The sequence below is a fragment of the Acomys minous genome (genome assembly GCF_964271855.1).
Source record: "Acomys minous genome assembly, chromosome: 3".
Taxonomy (NCBI): Eukaryota; Metazoa; Chordata; class Mammalia; order Rodentia; family Muridae; genus Acomys; species Acomys minous.
The window spans coordinates 26,129,576-26,152,975 of record NC_140485.1 but is presented as its reverse complement, the minus strand read 5'-3'; the positions used below and the strand labels follow the sequence as shown (position 1 = coordinate 26,152,975).

Genomic DNA, 23,400 nt, shown 5'->3' with positions numbered 1-23,400 from the left:
TAACCTCCTTCAAACTGAATGTGTGTGTGTTGTTTCCCCCCCACCTCCCCCACCCCCCACCCCTGCTTCTACTTTCTGTGCCTCTCTCTCTTCCTCTCCCTCTCCACCACCTGCCATGCTCTGGACTTCCTCTTCTCTGTTTTTACTTAATAATCCTATGTTCCCTTCCTGTCAACGTTGCTTGCTCTGCTTTTATTTCCCCCGCCCCTGTGGTTGACTTTATTTAATCCTGTTTACAATATTCAAGCAGAAAACTCTTTGATTAAAGGTGTGTGCTAGGACTGAGCCACATCACAATTAGAAACAGGTTTTTCCAGTAAACAACACAATCTTGGGGTTCACAATGTGATCAAATATCCTGAAACTTTCTCTGGGCTCTTAGTAGATGTTCTTAATCACTGAACCATCTCTCCAGATGATGATGACAATGACGACGACGACGATGATGATGATGGTGGTGATGATGATTGTGTACAGTGCTCTTGGAAGCCAGAGGCATTGGATTCCCCCGGAGTTGGAGACAGAGGTGCTGGGAGCAGAACCACAGTTCCCTGGGTGAGCAGAAAGCAAGCTTAACCACTGAGCAATCTGTCCAGCTCCTGAACGCTTAAACTTTTTCCATCTTTATTTTTATTTTAAGTGTATGACTGTTTTGCCACCTGTGTGTTATGTCACATGCAGTGACTTTGGAGGCCAGAAGAGAGCACTAGAATTGCAACCCACCCTCTACCCCCAAGTTACAAACGGTGGCCAGTTACCATTCATGTTCTTGGAATTGAACACGGATCCTCTGAAAGAGCAGCCAGGACTCTTAACCAATCAGTGTTGCCCCTTCCCTGCACATTGACTGTAACTCTTACAATTGAGATAACTCTATCCTGTTTATCTGTTTACTAGTATCTGTTTCTCTTGTTACTGTTAACTTAGTAATTAATGTAGTTCTGCATTTCTCAGACCTTTTAAAAGTGTAATGTTATCAAACATAAACTATTGTGTCATTTCATGTGAAATGCGAGATCCTTACAATACTCATGCATTTAACTTCTTTGTAGTTTGGTGCTAGTCATGTAGTTTGGTACTTGTACATGGTTTATACATCCCATGGAACATTATTATTATTTTTGTTTTTAATGCCTCCTCAAATGTTATCTCTTGAGGTATGTGTGGGTGTGTTTACTCATGTACATGGGCATGCATGCCCATGGAGGTCAGTGGACGACTTGCAGTAGTTGGTTCTCTTCTTCCACCATGTGGGTCTTAGGGAATGAACCCAGGTTCACAAGCTAGGTGGCAAGCACTTTTATCATTGAGCCATCTCTTTAGCCAGGATACTTTTTTAAAATAACAAAATTCTAAGTTGAACAATTATTATTTTCTTTTGAACAGTTTAAAAATACTAACCCTTTGTCTTCTGATTTGCATAGTTTCCGATATGAATCTATGGTGAATATTACATTTGTTCTATTATACTGGTAAAGATTTCTTCATTTTTAAAAAGTTTATTATTACTGTGTATGCATGAGAAAGGAAGGTGTGTGTATACATGTGTGCACACATTGCTTTAAGCATTTCTGTCTTTACTTCTGTGAAGTTTGTCGCAGTGTGTGTTTGGATAAGTCACAGTTGGGAGACTCACACACTTTGTAGCTACTTTTTCTGAGGATCATGCTTTACCACGTCAGACCTTCCCAATCTGTCCTCCATCCTTCTGTGATGGTGAATCTTCATTGCCAGCTTGCCTGCAGTTAGCATCATCTAGGAGACACACTTCTGGATGTGCCGAGTATGTTACTGGAGACATTTAGCTGAAGAGTGCGATGTGAGTGGCACCATGCTATGGGCTGGACCCTGTACTGAATAATCCCAGCACTCGGGAGGCAGAGGCAGGAGGATCTCTGAGTTCAAGACCAGCCTGGTCTACAAAGAGAGTTCCAGGACAGCAAAGGCTGTTACACAGAGAAATCCTGTCTGGGGTGAGGGGAAGGAATAGTGTCGATGTAGTAGAAGTTTTTGTTTCTTTAATAAGTTAGTTATGTAAATATATTTTTGTTTTAAGCCCAAGTGTGAGATACGGGACTGCCTTAGTTTATCCATAGCTGATAACAGCCTCATGTGGCTCGGAGAAGGCTGCCTCCTCCGTCCATCTCCTTGAAGCCCTCGCCTTCTCTCTCTGGGCTGCTGTATTTATATCCTCTCCGAGTCCGCAGAATTAAACTATCCCCATCTGGCAAAGACCATGCCCCTCTCTGAGCCTCATGAGGCAATTATCAGCTGTGGATGAACTAAGGCAGTCCCAATGTGGTGAGTGTTTCTTCCTGCTCTGGCTATACTAGAACTTACTACAGAGATCAGGCTGGCCTGGAACTCACATGATCCCTCCCAGTGCTGGGGTTAAAAACTAATGTCTTGCCGGGCGTGGTGGCGCACGCCTTTAATCCCAGCACTCGGGAGGCAGAGGCAGGCGGATCGCTGTGAGTTCGAGGTCAGCCTGGTCTACAAAGTGAGTCCAGGACAGTCAAGGCTACACAGAGAAACCCTGTCTCGAAAAACCAAAAAAAAAAAAAAAAAAAAAAACAAAACAAAACAAAAAAACTAATGTCTTATTTGCTCACTTTAGTTTCAAAAGAGAAATGATAAAATGTTGCACTTTAGGTTGAATCTGTTTCCCTTTCTAATGACATTTTCTCACTTGTTTCCTCCGTTGTCCAGTCTGGACAACTGATAATCATCACCTGGTGTGTATCCTTCTCTTCAATTTGATATTGGTTGCTTGGATTTTTTGGAGACAGGGTCCCATTTTGTAGGTAAGTCTGGACTAAAACTTGTCAATTCAAGGATTGGCTAACTTTTTCTGCAAACGTCTAGATGGTAAATATTTTGGATTTGGGGGTGGTATTTTCTCTGTTATAGCCACATCACTCTTTTATTTTATAATCACTTAGCTCTAGGCATATGCAAAAAAAAGGGTTATGGCTATGTTTCAGTGAAATGTTATATACAGAGATGGGTGTGGGCTAGATTTGGGCTGTGGCTTGTTTTACAGTCCTCTTATTTATTACTTTATTGACTGCTGTACTGGACTGTCTGCAGTGTGGATGGACTATATTTTAATTCTTTGTTTCCCTAAAAATGTATTTGTACATTGTAGGTGTCATTTTTGTCTTCTGTTATGACACTGCTAGGGGCTGGAGACGTAGCTCAGTTGTGTAAACCAGGCATGGTGGTGCACGCCTGTGATCCTGCCACTTGGGAGGGAGAGGCAGGCGTATCATGTGTTTTTAAAACTTTTTTTTTTTTTTTTGGTTTTTTGAGACAGGGTTTCTCTGTGTAGCCTTGGTTGATCTGGACTCTCTTTGTAGACCAGGCTGGCCTCGAACTCACGGAGATCTACCTGCCTCTGCTTCCCAAGTGCTGGGATTGAAGGCGTGTGCCACCATGCCTGGCCTTAAAAACTATTTTTATTCTTTAAATCGCTTTCTCCCTACTCCACTCCAACCCCTCCCAACACCCAACACCAGATAGGAGAAAAAGAAGGGGCATAGTTTGTTTGTTTGTTTGTTTATTTATTTATTTATTTTAGCTACTTTCTGCTGTTTAGGTTCCTTGGGTTCCTTGGGGGGCAAGTCCAATCCTCATTTCAGGAGATCTCTAACTTCTCATCAAACTCCGTCAACAGCAACCAGAAGCAGCAGGGGGAAGCATCTCCTTCCTCAGAGCCCCCAGTCTCTCTCTAGGTGGCTTTTACTCCCCACTGGTAAAGACCAATCAACCCGCATGAGGTAATTTCCAGCTGACAAACATCGCGTGCCCTCTCAGGAGGCAGTCATCAGCTGTGGATGGACTGGAGCAGCCTCCATATCCCACACCTGAGATTGAAACACAACCATGTTTACATCTCACCAAGACTTCCACAGCAGGCAGCAGAATGAGAAGTTGAAGCTGGCCTTAGTTATATAATGAGTTTGAGGCCAGCCTGGACTACGTGAGACCCTGTCTCAAAAACAAAAAAGGGAGCATCCTTGATGTTTCTTTCTGCACATAGGCAAGGTTCTACCAGGACGTGAGCATGTGGAGAAGCTGCAGCTGCTGAGGGTTCTGATGCTGCAGGCTGAGCCTGGGATGCCCACAGCTAAGCACAGGTGTGTAGGGCTGTATCTTGTCATCCTTTTCTTTATTTGTTTTCTTTGAGACAGGATCTCACCATGTAACCCTGGCTGGCCTAGAACTTACTATGTAGACAAGGCTCTTCTTGACTCACAGAGCTCTGCATGTCTCAGCCTCTTGGGAAAAAAAAAGGGGGCGGCTAGCCTGGTGTGGTGGCTTGTTACACCTGTAATCCCAACACTCGGAGAGGCAGAGACAGGCAGATCTCTGTGAGTTACAAGCCAGCCTGGTCTATAAATCGACTCCAGGCTTTTTTTTAAAAAAGTTATATTTATTGTGTATGGATATGTTTGTGAGTTTGAGTTTGTGTGTGTGTGCGTGTGGCTGTCGTTTTGTATGTGTGGAGGTCGAGACGACCCTTGGGAGTCCATCCTCTCACTTACAAGGTAGGTTCCAGAGACTGAAACTAAAGTTGTCAGACTTGACAGCAAGCATCTACCCAACTAGTCATTTCACTGGCCCTCCTTTGTTTTATTTTTTATTTTCTTGAGACAGGTTCTAACTGTAGCTCTGGCTGATCTGGAACTTTGTAGATCAGGCTGGCCTCAGACTCACAGAGATCTGTCTGCTTCCTGAGTGCTGGGGAAGGTGTGCACCACCATGCCCAGCCTCCCTTATTTTATCTATCTATCTATCTATCTATCTATCTGTCTATCTATCTATCTATCTATCTATCTATCTATCTATCTATCTATCTATCTATCTATTTATTGTTTTTAAACACCACACCAGTCAATAAAATGTAAACTGAGGCCTGGGAGTGTGGTTCAGTAGTAAAGCACTTCCATAGCATATACAAAGCTGTGGCCTCAATGACCACACATATACTTTAAAAAACAAAAACCATTTCATGTAGAACGTGACCAGTTAGTGACCTCTGTCGTCTGTGGAGGAATGTCAATAAAGCACTGTTTAGCCAATCAGCTGGGCAGAAGGACAGGAGTGGAAGGCGGGACTTCCTGGAGACGAGGAGGAGGCGAGAGTTGACAGTTGACAGTTGCCTGGAGGCTTGGCGTCTTGGTGCATGCTTTTAATCCCAGCACTCGGGAGGCAGAGGCAGGCGTATCTCTGTGAGTTTTAGTCCAGCTTGGTCTACAAAGAGAGTCTAGGACAGCCAAGGCTACACAGAGAAACCCTGTCGTGAAAAATAAAACAAAACAAAACAAAACAAAAAGAATTAGTGGGCTAGTCTTTTTACTACTGAAGCTGGTTAAGGTCCCATGAGAAGAAATACTCAGCGTACTAAAATGATTAAAAATGGCTATCAGAAGGTTAGCAAGTAAAGATGATTTGTGTGCCCACTGCTTTCAACTGTACCATGCTTACACGACTTTTGTCTCTTTTCAAGGACCATAACACCCTGAGCCATTTCGGATTCACAGCCCTCAAGGCTAAGCTAGTCAGTTCGTCATGTCCAAGTTAAAAAGCTCAGAGTCAGTCTGGGTGGTGGTCCGTTGTCGGCCCATGAATGACAAAGAAAAGGCCGCATCCTATGACAAGGTGGTAGATGTGGATATGAAGCTGGGCCAGGTGTCTGTGAAGAACCCCAAAGGCGCATCCCACGAGATGCCCAAGACCTTCACTTTTGACGCGGTCTATGATTGGAACGCCAAGCAGTTTGAACTATATGATGAGACATTCCGGCCACTTGTGGACTCTGTCCTGCAGGGCTTCAACGGCACAATTTTTGCCTACGGACAAACGGGAACTGGGAAAACTTACACCATGGAGGGAGTCCGTGGTGACCCTGAGAAAAGAGGGGTCATCCACAATTCATTTCATCACATCTTCACCCACATCTCTCGATCGCAGAATCAGCAGTACCTGGTCAGGGCATCTTACTTAGAGATCTATCAGGAAGAGATCCGAGACCTGCTCTCAAAGGGTCAGACGAAAAGGCTGAAGCTCAAAGAGAGACCTGATACTGGAGTGTACGTGAAGGATTTGTCGTCCTTCGTCACCAAGAGCGTGAAGGAGATAGAGCATGTGATGAATGTGGGAAACCAAAACCGGTCTGTTGGTGCCACCAACATGAACGAGCACAGCTCACGGTCGCACGCCATCTTGGTCATCACAGTTGAATGCAGCGAGGTGGGCCTGGACGGGGAAAACCACATCCGGGTAGGAAAACTGAACCTTGTGGATCTTGCTGGCAGCGAGCGGCAAGCCAAGACCGGAGCCCAAGGGGAAAGACTGAAGGAAGCGACCAAGATCAACCTGTCCCTTTCAGCCTTGGGTAACGTTATCTCTGCCCTGGTAGATGGCAAAAGCACCCATATTCCATACAGAGACTCAAAGCTGACCAGGCTTCTCCAAGATTCCCTTGGTGGCAATGCCAAAACTGTGATGGTAGCCAACGTGGGGCCTGCCTCTTACAATGTAGAAGAGACCCTGACCACTTTGAGATATGCCAACCGTGCCAAAAACATTAAGAACAAGCCAAGGGTTAACGAGGACCCAAAGGACGCTCTGCTTCGAGAATTCCAAGAAAAAATTGCTCGGCTCAAGGCCCAGCTGGAAAAACGTTCCATTGGCAGGAGGAAGAGGCGAGAGAAACGGAGAGAAGGTGGTGGCAGTGGTGGGGGCGGGAAAGAGGAGGGGGAGGAGGAGGAGGAAGGAGAAGAGGGTGAAGAGGAAGGCGATGATAAGGATGATTACTGGCGAAAACAGCAAGAAAAACTGGAGATTGAGAAGCGGGCCATTGTAGAGGACCACAGCTTGGTTGCAGAGGAGAAGATGAGGCTGCTGAAGGAGAAGGAGAAAAAGATGGAGGACCTGCGGCGGGAGAAGGATGCTGTGGAGATGCTGGATGCCAAGATCAAGGTACCGTATCCTTCCTTAGTCCCCTTTCCCTTTCAGTGCCTTCTCTTTGATCAAGAAAATGATGCAGTGGGGACTTGGCACAGTAACAAACGTCTTTAACCCCTGCACCCAGGAGGCTGGTTGCTCTCTTGTAAGGCCTACATAGTAAGTTAAGTTCCAGAAGAGCCAGCCACAGAGTGAGTGTAACCTCACCCTCCTCCCCCGGCTAATAAAAGTAAAAACCAAATTATACTCATTATAATTGTCATGTATGTACACTGTATGAAGGACAGCAATAAAACTAATACCTAGGCTTCTTCTTTTTCTTCTTCTTCTTCTTCTCTTCCTCCTTCTCTTCCTACTTCTTCTTCTTCCTTCTCCCTCTCTAAAAGAAAGTGTTTTTTAAAAATTATTTGATATTTCTGTTTTGTTTTGTTTGTTCATTTTAACTTTTGAATCAGGGTGTTCCTATGTAATCCAGTCTGTCCCTGATTCACAACAATTCTCTTGTCTCAGTCTACCAAGTAATGGGATTTTTTTTTTTGAAGACAGGTTGTCATGTACCCCAGACTGGCCTTGAACTTGATAGTAGCCAAGAACGAGCACAGGCATGTGCCACCATGCATTTTTTTGGTGTGGTTCTGTGGCTCAAAGCCCTGTATTGTTGTTGTTGGGACAAACAATCTACCAGTTGGGCCACAGGCTCAGCTGCCGTTTCCTTAGGTGCTCCCGTGTTTACTTCCCCAAGGCCACCCATCCTGGAGCCAAGGGCTGTTATCTCGCTTGTCTTTGTTTCAGTTCATCTATCTAGTTTCACAAAGGCTGTTACTTAAGGTGCTGCCACATTTTGCTTTTATTTACCCATGTTCTGTCCCTAAGAATCTGTACTGATGCCTGTAGTTGTGTCCATCACTATTACTGTTCGGAATATTCTGTAATGTTCCATTCTCCTCTTTTTGGGGGGGGGCTTGGGTGTTTTGAGACAGGCTTTTTCTGTGTAACAGCCCTCACTTTGTAGACCAGGCTGGCCTTGAACTCACAGAGATCTGCCTGCCTCTGCTTCCCCGAGGGCTGGGATTACAGATGTGCGCCACTGCACTTGGCTCCATTCTCCTCTTAGTGTGGGCCATTTCCTAGTTGGCTGTGTCTGCGCTTGTGCTTGGCTGCAGGAGACTATGTCCATGCAGGCTTCTTGCTGGCACACTTAGATTCCAGAGTGAATCTTTTGAAGCGCCCACTTTACTCCCTATCCTACCGACAGTGGCGATTGGCCAACTAACTTTTGAATACTGCTGGGAGTAAAGCAGTGTCTTTGTGTGATTTTTTTAGCTCAGTACCGTAGTTGTATAAACCCTGGTTGTACTGTAGCCAAGTACTGCTGCTTAGTTCTACCAACCCCGCCCCTCCCCCCCAGCTCTTCCCCCTGCCCTCCCTCCCAGCCTCTGTGCTGCTCGCTTATAGGGGCCTCTGGACCCTATGGGCTGATATGCTTCCTGATGTCTGCCTTGCTTTTCTTTGTGCTGGGTGTTATTAGAGAGTGTAGAGACTCCTCAGCTAGTTCAGTGTACTGTTCCCTTGGGAGTCCAGCTTTGGGATCCCAGTGGGCTTTAGTGGCCAAGGAGACCGCAGAGGTGGCCCCAGAGGTCTGAGGTGGTCACCAATTGCTTCAAGCCAGAATTCCTCTGAAGTATTGGGTTCTTCCTTACTGAATCTATACAAACTTTAATTTCTTCTATAAAATACATACACATTCTCCCACCCCACCCCCAGATGTGGTCTCGCTGTGTGTAGCTCTGGTTGGCCTGGCGCTGCTATCTAGATCAAACTGGCCTTGAACTCGAAGAAAATCAGCCTGCCTCTGGCTCATGAGTGCTGAGATTAAAGGTGTACCACCACGTGGCCAGTCCTAGTTGAGGTTTCCTTAGGAGCAAGGCCATGGAGGTTTTGATTTCAGGACTTTTGTTCCCTTGGCCTCGGCTGCATCTCCATGTTGTTGGCTCTCAGTCTGTAAAACCTGCTGATAGCCTTCTGCCTCTCACAGCCGTCAGCAGAGGCTTCCGCCTTCCTGACCCCACTGAGGCTAGATTCCTAGGACTTGTCCCTGCTTGCTCTTCTTCCTGCTCTTTTTATGGTCTCCTCAGTCCCAAGGCCTCTTGCTCTTGCCTCACCAGGACCTTTGTAACCCAGCTATTTGCCCTCTTCCCCCATTTCCTGTTGCTTAGCAGCCTCGTGCCTGGGCTCTATCAGCTGCCCTCTTTCAGGAATCCCTCCTGTTGCAGGGGTGTGATCTTAAACACTTTGGCTGTGCACACTCATGTTCCGCACACCTCTCCGTGCTCCCAGAGGCTCTTAGGAGCAAGCCTGCCCTCCTAACAAGCCTCTGAGGTTTTTGCACCAACCTTTGCTGCCTTCGTTAAGTTCCTTCTTCTACCTCCTTGTTAAAAAAATGGGGTAGGATTTTCTTTCTTAGACGTTTTTCTTTTTATTATTATTTTTAAAGGCTTTTTTTTTTTTTTTTTTTTTTGAGACAGGGTTTCTCTGTACATAGCTCTGCCTGTCCTGGGAATCACTCTGTAGACTAAGCTGACCTCAAACTCAGAGATCCACCTGTGTCTGCCTTTCAAGTGCTGGGATGAAAGGCATGTGCCACCATCTGGCTTGCAAGCTCTTATTTTTCACTTCGGCTTTTTGTGTAGCTGTTCCTTCAGACAGGAAGCTGTCCCCAACTTCCTGCAAAGCTTGACTCCTCTGCCTTCAGGGCGCCTCTCCCACTAATTACTCACACTTTCCTCTTGATGACATTCGACACCATCTGGTTAAAGCCTGTTCACTAGTCTGTGTCCCTTGGTGGACTCTGAGCCCTATAATCCTCACTGACAGTAATATCTCTGGGTGTAGCACACCAGATATGTTTTAGTATGCCTAGAGTGGGATTAGTGCTCTGGATAAACAACCCAATGAAGGACTTGGTTAAACAAACAAACAAACAAACAAACAAAACACACCAAACCCCTAAAAGCCACATGTGTCTCAAGCAGCCAGACCTTCAGTGTCATTAGAGTGAAGTCCCATCCCTCTATGGGCAGGATGTATTTAGTTTCCCCCCAGAGGGGGTTTTTGCTTCTTTGTTTTGGGGGAGATTTTTATTTTTTCGAGACAGGGTCTCTCTGTGTAGCCTTAGCTGTCCTGGACTCACTTTGAAGACCAGGCTGGCCTTGAACTCACAGTGATCCACCTGCCTCTGCCTCCTGAGTGCTGGGATTAAAGGCATGTACCACCACACCTGGCCTTCTGGGGGAGATTTTTAAAAGGACATTAGTCTTTTTTTGTTTTAGATTTATTTACTTATTATGTCTACAGTATTCTGCACTGCAAGTACTCCTGCACGCCAGAAGAGGGCATCAGATCTCATTATAAATGGTTGTGAGCCACCATGTGGCTGTTGGGAATTGAACTCAGGGCCTTTGGAAGAACAGCCAGTGTTTTTTAACCTCTGAGTCATCTCTTTGGCCCCTGGGGGAGTTGGTTTGTTTTTGTTTTTGGACAAGGTCTCAATATGTAGCCCAGGCTAGCCTGCAACTGATAATCCTCAGCCTCAGCCTCCTGGATTTTGGGACCATAGATGTGCACCATCATGCTTAGCCAGTTACGAGCCTGCCCTCCAGGCCTTCCTGTGTCTCTGGAAGAGACCACAGACTGGATTTTACTTTGTTTCTCACTCAGGCCATGGAGAGTAAGCTGCTAGTTGGAGGGAAAAATATAGTAGATCATACGAATGAGCAGCAGAAGATCCTGGAGCACAAACGCCAGGAGATTGCAGAGCAGGTAAGTGCATTCTTGTATGGGGAGGAAGGTGTGGACTGACATGCCTGAGGCCACAGAGCAGTCATGTGTGGTGCGAGAGCAGCTCCAGAGGGAACAGAGAGGAACTATCAGCCCCATGCTAGCTGGAGACAGACTAGGAGCATCCAGACCCATATTGTATAGACTTGGTGAGTAAGGCAAACTGATGAATTTTGTGGTGTTGCTCAGAAACGTCGAGAGAGGGAAATCCAGCAGCAAATGGAAAGTCGAGATGAGGAGACCTTGGAACTGAAAGAGACTTACACCTCATTGCAGCAGGAATTAGACATCAAGTCCAAAAAGCTCAAAAAGGTAGGAGTCTGGAGGTGCTCGGAGCCCTGGGGGCGGGGCAAGACTGGTTTGGACAGCCTTTCTCATCTGTGTCTCCCCCTCGCTGCAGCTCTTCTCCAAGCTCCAGGCTGTGAAGGCTGAGATCCACGACCTCCAAGAAGGGCATATCAAAGAGCGCCAGGAGCTGGAGCAGACGCAGAATGAGCTCACCAGGGAGCTCAAGCTGAAGTGAGTACCTGGCAGGGCCCGCCATTGATGCCATCGACTAGGTCCACGATGAGGACCACTGGCCAGCTTCCTGCCACTCCTCTGTCCCCTGCTTGTTCCTGACAAAGTCATTTTTTCATTTCAGTCTGCTTCTGTGAAGTCATCACACAATCTCCCCATTTCCTCACCCTTACCTTCTTGTCCCTTTCAGAGGCTCTCTCCTCACATGTCACTCAAGAGAGAATCTTTTATTACTTTTATTGTAAACTCTCTTTCTGATTGATCACTGATTGATCAAATGAACACCCGAGTATTCATCAACCGTAGTACCTGTTCTCATGAAGTCTGGGCATCTTTTAAAAACTTTATTTATTTAATTTTTGGAACAGGGTCTCATGTATCCCAGTGTGGTCTCAGACTTGCTATGTAGCCAAGGACAGCCCTGAGGTCCAGATGGTATGTGCCATCATGCCTACTTTATGTTGTGCTGGAGAGCAAACCCAGGGCCCTGTGCAAATGCTCCAATTTAGCCATGTCCCCAGGCCCCTGAGCAATGTATTTTTTTTTAATGCTCTGTAGGTGATAAAGTGTAGCAACTTATGTCTGTCATCTCAGCACTTGGAAGGTTAAGGCAGGAGATCATAAGCCCAGTCCAGTCTCTATAGTGAGATCTTGTCTTAAAAACAAACAATAATGAAAAACCAGCTCCGTAGGTGATATTACTGTTTTAGCCAACCCACACGCCAACAAGATGGATATCTGGATCTTTCTTTTTCTCTTCTGAGACAGAGTCTCATGGTGTAGTCCTGGTGATCTGGAACTCATTAGTTGTACCACATCAAACTCACAGAGATCTGCCTGCCTCTCTCCCTACCCCTGTCTCTGCCTGTTTCTTCTGAGCAACCACACGGTGGCTCACAACCATCTATAATGGAATCTGATGTCCTCTTCTGGCATGCAAATAGAGCACACAAATAATAAATAAATTTTAAAAGAGAGTTGTTTATTTATTATGTACAGCGTTCTGCCTGCATGTACACCTGTATGCCAGGAGAGGGCACCAGAGCTCATTATAGATAGTTGGGAGTCACTCTGTGGTTACTGGGAATTGAACTCAGGACCTTTGGAAGAGCAGCCAGTGCTCTTAACGTCTGAACCATCTCTCTAGCCCAATAAATAAATTTAAAAACAAAAAACAAAAACAAAAAGAAAATGTCACATCTTCAAATTGTTTGAGGAATCCATTTTTACTGTTAAGATCTCTGTTTTAAAAATATCTCCTTTAGCTCCCTGTACTTCAGAGCATTTGTCCTGTGTCTGTCCCATAGTAACATCCCTTTGTCATTATTTGTCCTGAGGTTTTGAAATAGTGGAGGCAAATATGGGCACTCACAATCATAGAGGTAATTTAGTGGGTCTCCATATCCTGTTTAATATTTTTCTTTTTATTCCTCTTGCTTAGTAGCCCAGGTTGGTCTGAACCTCACTGAACAGCCCAGGCTGATCTTTTATTCATTGTCCCCTGCAGCATATATCACCTGCCAGGTAGTCTGATGCTATTCCTGGCCACTGCTCAGGCAGAGACACTTCTTAGGAATCATCTTTATTCTTTAAAACAATTATTTATTATTTATACAATGGTCTACATGTATACCTGCAGGCCAGAAGAGGGCATCAGAACACATTATAGATGGTTGTGAGCCACCATGTGGTTGCTGGGAATTGAACTCAGGACCTCTGGAAGGGCAGTCTGTGCTCTTATCCTCTGAGCCATTTCTCCAGTCCCCTCATCTTTATTCTTGGTGGTCAAAGGAACTTTTATTACATCTTCTTACCAACCTGGATGATTAGAATGGATAGTGTTCCAGCTTGGGCAGCAAGTCACACGGCTGGGAGAGCAATTTGATCTCTGGCCTGCATTCAGCAGTGTGGAAGGCCACCTACAGATGTTTGCCCTGGGATGGCTTCTATGCCACCCTATCATTCTTCTTTCTCTGTCTCTGTCTCTCTCTCTCTTGTTCTCTCTCTCCACTCACATCCCGACTTTTCTTATGCTTGCGTAGGAGGCTTTTCTGTATTCTTGGGACAGACGACTCTTTGCACCTATCAGTACTGTACTGTGAACTCTTTGTATCAGGAAAGGAGCAGATGTCTTTCGTGTTTGTATCTCAGTTTTGTGTATGATATTGGCTTATAGTACTTGTTCACAAAATGTTTGCAGAGTCACTTACCTAATTGCTCCATATATTCATGCTCACAGATAGACAACACTCTGATTTATTTTGTTGTTGTTTCTGGAGAAAGGACCTCATTCTAGCCCAGGATGGCATCACAGACTCAGCTGGCTGAGGCAGGTGGCTGAGAGTGTGCGTGTGCCGTTGCCTGGCTCTGTGAGCATTCTTCATCTGTGTTCATCTATGTGTATTCTTACAGGCATCTTATCATAGAAAACTTTATTCCCTTGGAAGAGAAGAATAAAATTATGAATAGATGCTTTTTTGATGAAGAAGAAGACCATTGGAAATTACATCCTATAACCAGACTAGAGTAAGTCACCGTTGGCCTGAAGTAGACTTGCTGGAGGGAAAACAGAAAGAATGTTGCAAGATGGAACTGGGCCCTGGGATCTGGGGAGAGTGCACTGACACCTGGAGCCCTGATGCTGTGGCAGGCCCAGGCCCAGGAGGTGTAAGCTGGGTACCAATGATGGTATTAGAACCTGGGAGGCTTCATCACCCTTGAGCTAGTCAGTTATAGCCTTTCCCATGACCTCAGATTTTCCTTTTCCCTATTAAGTGAAGTGTGCTAGGCCACAGGACAAAGGGGTGATTTTGTATGTCTGTCTGTCTACACCTGGGCTATTCTGGGGATGTGGGGCTGTCTGTCAAGTAGTAGTGCTGGTAGCTATGTTTGTCCGCTGTCTGAGAACAAGAGAGTGGCTGGGATCCCTTCCAGGTTAAAAGAAGCATGGAGCCTACATTGAATCAGACAGCACCCCAAGCAAAAGGCTGAGCAGTTAGTGCCTGGCTCCTGTCAGTCTTAGTCCCAGGAGTTACTGCCTTGAGTTCTCTCTCTGGCTTGGAGTACTTATCAGGGTACTCTCTGAATACTATTGGCCTCGTCCTGGGCTGTGGGGCATATCCCAGCAGGGCCTTATCCACTGCCATCTGTTTTCAGGAACCAGCAGATGATGAAGCGACCAGTCTCTGTGGTGGGATACAGGAGACCACTGTGCCAGCGTGCACGGATGTCCATGATGACTCGGCCCGAGCCCCGATACAGGGTAACAAGACCATTCGTGGATTTTAAAAAGTTGTTTAGGTTATATTCATTTCTTTAAAAATGTGCGCATGTCTGTTTGTGGGAACAAGGAGGCATGCATGCACATGCCACAGCAAGTATCAGAGGACAACTTACAGAAGTTGGTTCTTTCCACCATGGGAATCCTTGGGTACAAAACTTAGGTTGACAGGCTTGGTGGCATGCACCCTTCCTCACAAGCCATCTTGCCAGCTCTGGTGGTGTGCCTGTAACCCCAATTCTGGGGAAACAGAGACAAGAGGAACCGTGGGCTCACATCCCAGCCAGTTAAGCCCAACTGGCAGCTCCAGGCCAATGAGACACCTGTTTGAGAGGAGGGGAGCAGCATTCTTGAGGATGACGCTGGAGGTGGTTCTCTGGTCTCCACAGACCTGTGCACCTGCACCTGCACTCTTACACACAGATTCAAAACATGAAAGGTAGAATGAGATTTAGAACCTCAGGACAAGGAAGGAATGGGGGACAAGCACTCTGTCCGTGGAGGCCGGTAGACATCAGCAGTTAAGGAAGCGCTGGCAGTTCTGTGAGGAATTTAGAAAGATACAGATGCTTAGTGGTGAGTCATGGGCCTTTCCTAGGGAGCTACTACTTCCATTTAACAAGTATGTCAGTTGTATAGTCACTTAAAGTGACATTATTTTTTAGCATTGTTTAATTACCCCAAAATACTTTGCAAAATAAAGTGCTACAGATTTTCTATTTCTCCATGTTTCCTGAGTACTGGCCCTATACCTGATGTCTGACTGCCCTCTCTGACTGAGCTCTCTCATCTTCCCTGTGCAGTTGGTACTGTTGTTTAGAAGGCAGGTAGCTGGTGAGTGATGAACTGGGAGACACTGTCAAAGTAACTTTTATTCTCCTGGCTCAACTGTTGTCTGGGAGGCTTGCTATCTCCTTCTGCTGTCCTAGGCCTAGTTCTGGAAGCTTTTAGCCTCTGTATAATCTAACCTAGGCCTAGAATGTTTTCAGCCTCCGAGACTTATTGCTTAATAAGCTCACACTTACTTGTTCTTTCTGGGCTCTGGGTTGTCTGGTTAAACTCAGCTGTTCTGATTCAAACTTTTCTCCCAGCTGAGTTATTTAATCTGGCTTCTCTCAGCCCAGGATTGCTCTGCTTGGCCTCAGACTAACTCAGCACTCTGCTCTAACCTTCTGGCTTCTCATTTTCTGGCTCATTCTGTCCTCACCTGAGTTCTTTCTCTGCAGCCCATCTCTCTATTACTGTCCTGGTTTAAAAAAAAACTGCCTTCAAAAAACAAAACAAAAAAAATAAACAACCCCCCCACAAAACAACAACAACAAACCAAACAAAACTGCCTTCTCTCTCTGAAAAACTGCCCCTTAAGTAGCTCCCCTTTTTCTCTCTCTTCTCATGAGAGTTGGGCGTATCCTATTCTGTCAAATCTCTGATTCGTCACCTTCTGCCACTCACTTAGATATCATTTTCAAACATGGGTGCTTCTTTCTACAAACTAACTTTACTTTTGTTTGGGATTAAAGGCATGTGTCACCACACCTGGATCCAAACTTTTCTGTACCTGATACTTGCTCAATACCAGGCTGGCCTTGAACTCAGATCTGTTTGCTTCCATCTCCCGGATTAAAGGCGTGTTTGTATTCCAGCCAGATCACACAGACCTAGAAGATCTTTGGATGTGCTCTCTTGCCAGAACAGCTGTGTTCTGCAAAAGAAACTATGTATTACTAAGTTACAGAACAGTTTGTACTATTCATAATGGCACATATCTGCAATCCAGCATGCATGCAGTAACTAAGAGCTAACCTGGTCTATATAAAATGTTCCAGGCCAGCCAAAGTTACATATAAAAACCATGTCTCAACAAACAAACAAAACAAAAATGTAAAGGTTTGTGCTAGAAGTGTTTATACGAGTTAAAAAATCTGGTGTGTGAAATACATGAGTATGTGAAGTGCTTATCACTGACTGGTACTCAATTTAAAGTTCCTTCACTTTACTTAATTGTATTTTGCAACTATCTGTGAGCAACCTGTATTATTTTTGTAGTGAAAGATTTTCACTGGATCACATTCTATAGCTCAGCCTGGCCAAAAAAAAAAAAAAAAAATCATCTTCCCTTCAAGCCAGAGCCAGATGAACTGGGTGCTGTTCCTCTTGGTGTTTAATCATTTAAAATAGAGAATGAGAGAATGAGAGAGAGAGAGAGAGAGAGAGAGAGAGAGAGAGAGAGAGAGAGAGAAGAGAGAGAGAGGAGAGAGGAGACAGACAGCTAGAGAGGAGAGAGACAGGGAAGAGAATTCAAAAGACAGAATAATCTATAAATTGCGTAGAAAATAAGGTAAAATTGTTATTTGATAAAGAAGAGCATTATATAATCAAAACGGTTCCAAGAAGATACTAGCACTTACAATCATGTGTACTGCAAAGCCTGGAAACATGACACCAGACTCAATGACCTGAAGGAAGAAACAGTTAATGTTACCATTGGCAGCTTCACTACTACAATTTCAAATAATTAACAAGGAAACAGTAGATCTGAGCAATGTTAAAGGCAAATTAAACCTAACACACATCTGTAAAACACTTAACTCATCCCCTCCACCCCACCAAATAATTCAAAACATGCATTACCCTAAGTACACACCAGATACTGTGTTCACACCAAAGAATTAAACATACATATTGTCCTAGTTAGCTCTAATTGTCAGCTTGAAGAATTGTCTAGATCAGATGGGTCTGTGGGCATGTCTGTGGGGAGTTATCTTGATTATTAATTGATGTAGAAGGGCCCAGAGTGCTGTGGCATTGTCCCTAGGTAGGTGGTCCTGGCTGTAGAAGAAAGTTAGCCAGCTAACATTTCTCCATGGCTCCCACTGCTCCCCATGCTGTTAATGTGTCCCCTGGTCAGAGCATAGAACACCAAGCAGGCTTTCCTTCAGGTTCCTGCCTCAACTTTCTTTTCTTTTCTTTTCTTTTCTTTCTTTCTTTTTTCGAGGCAAGGTTTCTCTGTGTAGCCTTGGCTATCCTGGACTCACTTTGTAGACCATGCTGGCCTTGAACTCACCTGCCTCTGCCTCCCGAGTGCTGGGATTAAAGGGTGTGCCACCACGCCCTGCCCTGCCTCGACTTTCTGCCTTGACTTCCTTCAATGATCGAAAATGATCTGAAGTATAAGATAAAACTCCCTCCCTCTAGATTGTTTTTGATCGTGGCGTTTGTCACAACAACAGAAAAGAAACTAGGACAGATGAGATGGCTCAGTGGTTAAGAGCTCTGGCTGAGGACTCTGGTTCAATTCCCAGCACCTACATGGCAGCTCACACTTGCTTGTAACTCCAATTCCAGGGGATCTGACACCCCCAATACACACACACACACACACACACACACACACACACACACACACGCAGGCAAAACACCAATGCACCAAAAAATATTTTTTTAATTGAACAATAGAAAACACCTAATATTTGGCTCCCATACACACATGTGCAAACACAAATGTATGCACACACAACTGTCATTCTAGACAGGTTCTTTTTAAACATTTTTTTCTATTACATTTTGGGTTCACGTGTGTTATTACGTGTGTGAAGATCAGAGGAAAACTGTGGGAGTCAATTCTCTTTCTACCATGTGGGCTCCAAGAACTTGACTGAGGTCATTAGGCTTGGTAGCAGGCACCTTTAATTGCCGAGCCATTTCGCCAGCCCTCCTGGGAGGTTCTTTCTTTCCTTTTTTTTTTTTTAAATTGGGTTTCTCTATCTAGGCTTGTCTGGCCTGGACTCACTTTGTAGACCATGTTGGCTTTGAGCTTACAGAGATCTGCTTGCCTCTGTCTCCCTGAGTGCTGGCATTACCTGGGAAGCTCTTTTTTTTTCTTGGTTTTTTGAGACAGGGTTTCTCTGTGTAGCCTTGGCTGTTCTGGACTCACTTTGTAAACCAGGCTGGCCTTGAACTCACAGTGATCCACCAGTCTCTGCCTCCTGAGCACTGGGTTAAAGGCATGTGCCACTACACCTGGCAACCTGGGAGGCTCTTAATGCCAAGTAGCTTGCATTTCTGGTCTCAGAGGGTGTCTGGCTTCCTTGTACTTGCTGATGACTGCTGTGCTTCCACAGGCAGAGAACATCATGCTCTTGGAGTTAGATATGCCCAGCCGGACGACCAAAGACTATGAGGGCCCAGCCATTTCTCCCAAGGTCCAGGCTGCACTGGATGCAGCTCTGCAGGATGAAGATGAGATTCAGGTGGATGCATCATCCTTTGAAAGCACTGAAAACAGAAAACCCAAGGGCAGGTGCGTGGCTTCTGATGAGTTTGAAAGGACATTTGAGCCAGGTATAATAATGAATACTTTAATCCTAAGCACTCAGGCAGCCATGGTGCCAGCCCTTGCTCATTCTGACCTACACTTGCTGAGCACCCAAGTCTCTCCTTTCTGGTTTCCTGCCTCTCCTGGCAGGTGGCTTGGCCAGGCCCAGAGGGTCATGCTAGTCTAGGCTAGTGGGTTAACAGTTCGAAGAATTCTGGTTTTCAGGCCACTGAGGGAAGGCCACCTCCAAATGTGCATGCCACTTGGTAATGTCCACCTATGTTTGACTTTTGCAGGCTCAAGGGTGGCAGGAAATCAGGATCCTCCTCTTCCTCCTCAGGAAACCCTGCATCTCAGTTTTACCCACAGTCTCGGAGGCTGGTTCCCAAGTAATCCAGCACCCCCTCCCAGGATGGGACAGCATTGTCTTCTGAGAGAAGAGTGCATACAATACTGAAGAGATGACTTGAGCCTAAACTCAGAACCATTCCCCTGATGGCCTCTTTGCAGATTAGCTGACATAATCTGCCTGAAGATGCTGGTCCTGCTCTGGCACTCAGTTCTTCTGGGAAGTGTCCTTTAATTAGCATCTCAGAAATGCATGGGTCAAATAAAGTGCAAAGTCCACATGGGCAGCAAGAGAATGACCGTGATTGGGCTTTCTTTCTGTCTCCCCTCCCCACCTTCCATTCCTCCTCTCCTCTCCTCTCTTCTCACCTCATCTTCACACCAGGCTCCCTTCTTGTTAAACAGTATGGAGTCAAGGCCTCCTTAGGCCCATGTGTGTGGAGCCTCCGTGTAAAGTGACAGTGGAGCTGAGTAGTGAGATCCCTGGAACGCTAACAGGTGCCTGCTTTTGTCAGGTGAAATGAGAGATCTCACTTGGAACCAAGCCCCAGGATGGCACAATCAGCAATCCAGCTTCCGGGCCCTCAGAATGAGTAGATCTGCCTGTGGAGTCTGTCGAGCAGGGCACTGGCTTCCGGTTCCTGCTCCAGAAGCAATAGAAAAGGTGTTCCCTTTGCCTCCTGGGAGAATTTGGGGAAACAGCTTTTTGAAAACCTCAAAACCATGACCATCCTGTTAAGGACCTAAGACTATAAACCAGTGCCATGTTCATCTACCATGTTACTTTACTCTTCATTTGTCACTGTCTTTCTCCAAGTACACATGCTCTGAGTGGACACTTGCAGACCCACCTGCAGAGTGTGCCTACAGAGTGTGCTTTGTGGTGAGTCTCTGTATGGGAGAAGGGACGCTGGCTCTGCCTCCTCCGATGGGACTATAGTTGGGGGAAGGCTTCAGGAAGGGCTCCTCTGAATTCCCCATCTGGATCCATACTGTCATAGGAGCAGAAGAGTGAGTAGGCAGCTGCAGAGCTGGAGGCAGGAGACTCAGATCAGAAGGAAAGGGAAGACAGAGACGGCAGCAAAGGAATCCTAGCTGCCTTAAGCAGAAACCAACTGACTCCTAGAAATGTGACTGCCAGGGTTGGAGCCCTAGGTTCTGGCCAAGAAGAGGCTCTGAGGGTCAAAGGAGAGTTTGCACTTCCTGTTTAAACATAGACTAGTTTGGTTTGTAAGTTCTAGTTCTTCATATTATGGCACCTCAAGCTTTGTGTTATGTTGGTCATTAGGTGATAGTTACTCATTTTCAAGAGAAATGCATGAGTATGGGGGGTTGGGTGTGCACAGTAGTGCCTGTGATCTGGGTGTGTCTGTAAGAGAGACCAAAAACTGGCCCTGTTTGAGAAATACTCTAGCAGGCAGTCTTTGGCAGTTAAAGGCCCATGGACTGACTAATGCTGGCTAGAAGTATGCCTCGTGTTATGTCTGAGTCCATCACCCAAGCCTGAGGGGACAGTCTGAGTCCCCAAGTCTGCCACCCTGGTGTACCTTGCTGCCATGGTGCCTCAGGAAGATGGCACCTCAGGTGGGCCTTGAGATATGTTTTAACTTAGCTCGTTGGTCTCCAAGTACATTCTGGATCAGAACCCATGGGAAGAAGGAGGTACCAAGCGCAATGTCTTGACATTCTCTAAAATAGAGATCCGTGTAGCTCCATGTTGGCGAGCATTCTTTGTGAGCCCAGAGCCCTAATTAGTGGTTCCTAGGATGTAATGGAACCAGTCCTCATCTTTTCTTGGGCTCAAACCCTGCTTCTTCCTTATGAACTAAGAACTTGCTTGTTTGAATAGGAACCAAATGATGGGATGTGTGGTCTAAGATGACTGTCTGCTGGTGATACTTGTCTCTGTTATTGTAAGATTCTAGATGGCCTGAACACAGCATGTCATTATTAGCTAAAGGAAATGGTGCTTCATTGTTAGCTAAGGAAATGGTGTTTCATTGTTAGCTAAGGAAATGGAGTTTTTAGCTGAGGAAATATAAAATTACAGGTGGGCTGGACTCAGCTCCCATGACAATAGCATTGTCAGGTGAGCAAGCTGCAGGCTGATAAGGAGAACAAACAAAGCTGTGGCAAACTAAGGAGAGCAAGTTAGATATTCTCCCCAGCCTCCATCTCAACCCTGCCCCTGGGAATTACAGCTCTTATCTCACCCTACTTAGGATTTACCACCCTAGACCGCCTATTGTTAGCCGAGCACTCTTTAACTAACCATTGTCACTGAGTTTTACTTTTTGTAGAAGATATTTAAACCCTGAGTTTCTTTAGGACAGGGTCTTTTCTATCTCCTTGGAGTTTGGTGGACCCTGACATGTCAGATTAATAAATTCCTTTGCTTTTGCATTGACTCTGGACTCTGGCTCTCAATTGGGCTTCCAGGGGTAAACTCAGACAATATGAGTTTAACATTACCACATTTCCTCACAGCTCATCTGAATTCTGTAGGCTGAAAACATTTGTGTAGCAAAACAAAGGATTGAAAACTTCAGGTAATATAGCTTAATCCAGGTGTCTTGAAGTGGTTGATGTGATTGAGGGGTGGGGTGTCAAGTGACTGTTACAGTAAAATGTATCGGTTTGGCCTAAGATGGCTAATAAATGACAGAGTCTGAAGCATACCTTAAAGCTGCCAGCACTACACTGGGCAGAATCTGAACTGAAACAAATCTATTCCTAAACTAACATAACAAACTACTCTAAACCTCATAACATACATATACAGCAAGCACTTGCCACTATGGTGATCCTAGGGCCATTTCTCTCCTGTCTTTCTACACTCTCAACCTTCAAACTTCTCCACCCTCTCTCCAAGAAGTCCCACCTTCCACTTCCTGTCCTTTTGCCCAGCTTATTGGCTAAACAGCGCTTTATTGACAGTTGTTACATCTATTCAAGACACTCCTCCACAATTCCCCATTTCAGTCTTAAAAAAAAAAAACTTTTACCTATACGTTTATACCACTATACCTATATACACACACACAAGAACCACAAAACAATCATTATATTTATGTTATAGTGTTTCACTGTCTTCAACCCCATCAGAGACTTGAGTAGGAATAAAATTAATTAGCTGAGTAAATAGGAAGTGCAAGTTAGCAGCTTCCAAAATGAAAAAAATGACAGAGACACCTTACTGCCTGAACAGTCACCCAAAGCTTTCTAACACATTGGAGCATCATCTTCAGCCTTCTGGCCCAAAATATTTGGCAGACATATTTGTGAAACAGGGGTGATTGAGGACTTGCCTACCCTGTCTTGATAGAGTTTGGCTGTCAACTCTACTTGCATCTGAGTTTGCCCATTTCAGGCAGAATTCTGTCTGTGGCAGAAAACAAGGACATTTTTGCCCAGTGGCTGGTTTGCCACATCTGAAGCCATCTCTATATGGAGGTTCCTCGATGCTCATTACCTGCTTTAAGGCAGGCTGGGTGCTGCCAGGAGTCAACCTGTCTCATTTTCAAAGAATCCTCAAAACAAATAAAATTTCTTTATATGCCATATTCTGTAGGTCTCTGAGGTTTTTATAGACTTTATCTAAATATTTTACCTTATCTATTAACCTAGGATGTATAGTCTTGTGATAAAATTGAATAGTACAATGAATTAAAAATAAACTTATTTTACATCAATATCTAATATTCTATACCAATGAATTAAAAATAGCCTTGTGAGTAACAATTAAGGCCTTAAGTTGAAGAGTAGATTCAATAATCTACCTTTTTGTCCTATCATTCCTATATATTTCTGTATTCTCAGAGAAAAATCCCTGAATCCAACCTCATTCTCTCTCTGAACAAAACCAATAATAACACAATCAATTCCCAATGAAGATAAAGATCCATAGCCCAAAACCTTATCCAACCCCCCTTTAAGAGAAATGGGACGGTATTCTCTTTTTAAGGCTTCTTCAGGCTGATTTGGGACGAATAGTACCTATGCAGGGGCCCACATAAAACTAGGAAAATGGTTAAACAAGCTGAGATAGCATTTGTGGTCCAGTCTCTAAATGTTGAGAAACTCAGGCTTAATAAAAGTCCTGTTTGGAATCAGGAGCTTCCTACAAAGC

At 45.1% G+C, this 23,400-nt stretch overlaps 1 protein-coding gene across 3 annotated transcripts; it reads left to right on the top strand.

Annotated features, from left to right (window-relative positions):
• Window positions 1–3,652: 3,652 nt before the first annotated feature.
• Window positions 3,653–19,567, top strand: LOC311594654 (kinesin-like protein KIF3B). Of its 3 annotated transcripts, none has more exons than XM_084776540.1 (9): window positions 3,653–3,779; window positions 5,513–6,987; window positions 10,690–10,791; window positions 10,999–11,121; window positions 11,210–11,328; window positions 13,741–13,854; window positions 14,485–14,590; window positions 18,730–18,908; window positions 19,220–19,567. In XM_084776540.1, the coding sequence occupies exons 2-9, from the start codon at window positions 5,575–5,577 to the stop codon at window positions 19,314–19,316; spliced, it is 2,253 nt and encodes a 750-aa protein (XP_084632666.1). In that variant the 5' UTR covers window positions 3,653–3,779; window positions 5,513–5,574; the 3' UTR covers window positions 19,317–19,567. The 3 variants fall into 3 exon arrangements, with proteins under 3 accessions (XP_084632666.1, XP_084632665.1, XP_084632667.1); XM_084776539.1 differs by lacking the exon at window positions 3,653–3,779 and adding an exon at window positions 3,860–4,139; XM_084776541.1 differs by lacking the exon at window positions 3,653–3,779 and adding an exon at window positions 5,160–5,234.
• The last annotated feature ends 3,833 nt before the right edge of the window (window positions 19,568–23,400 follow it).

What these genes read in the sequence shown, in the direction of transcription:
- LOC311594654 (XM_084776540.1), top strand. Translation starts at nt 5,575, where the DNA reads ATGTCCAAGTTAAAAAGCTCAGAGTCAGTCTGGGTGGTGGTCCGTTGT. An exon ending in AGTCCAAAAAGCTCAAAAAG is followed by an intron (nt 11,122 to 11,209) that starts GTAGGAGTCTGG and finishes CCCTCGCTGCAG; the next exon opens with CTCTTCTCCAAGCTCCAGGC. An exon ending in GGCCCGAGCCCCGATACAGG is followed by an intron (nt 14,591 to 18,729) that starts GTAACAAGACCA and finishes GTGCTTCCACAG; the next exon opens with GCAGAGAACATCATGCTCTT.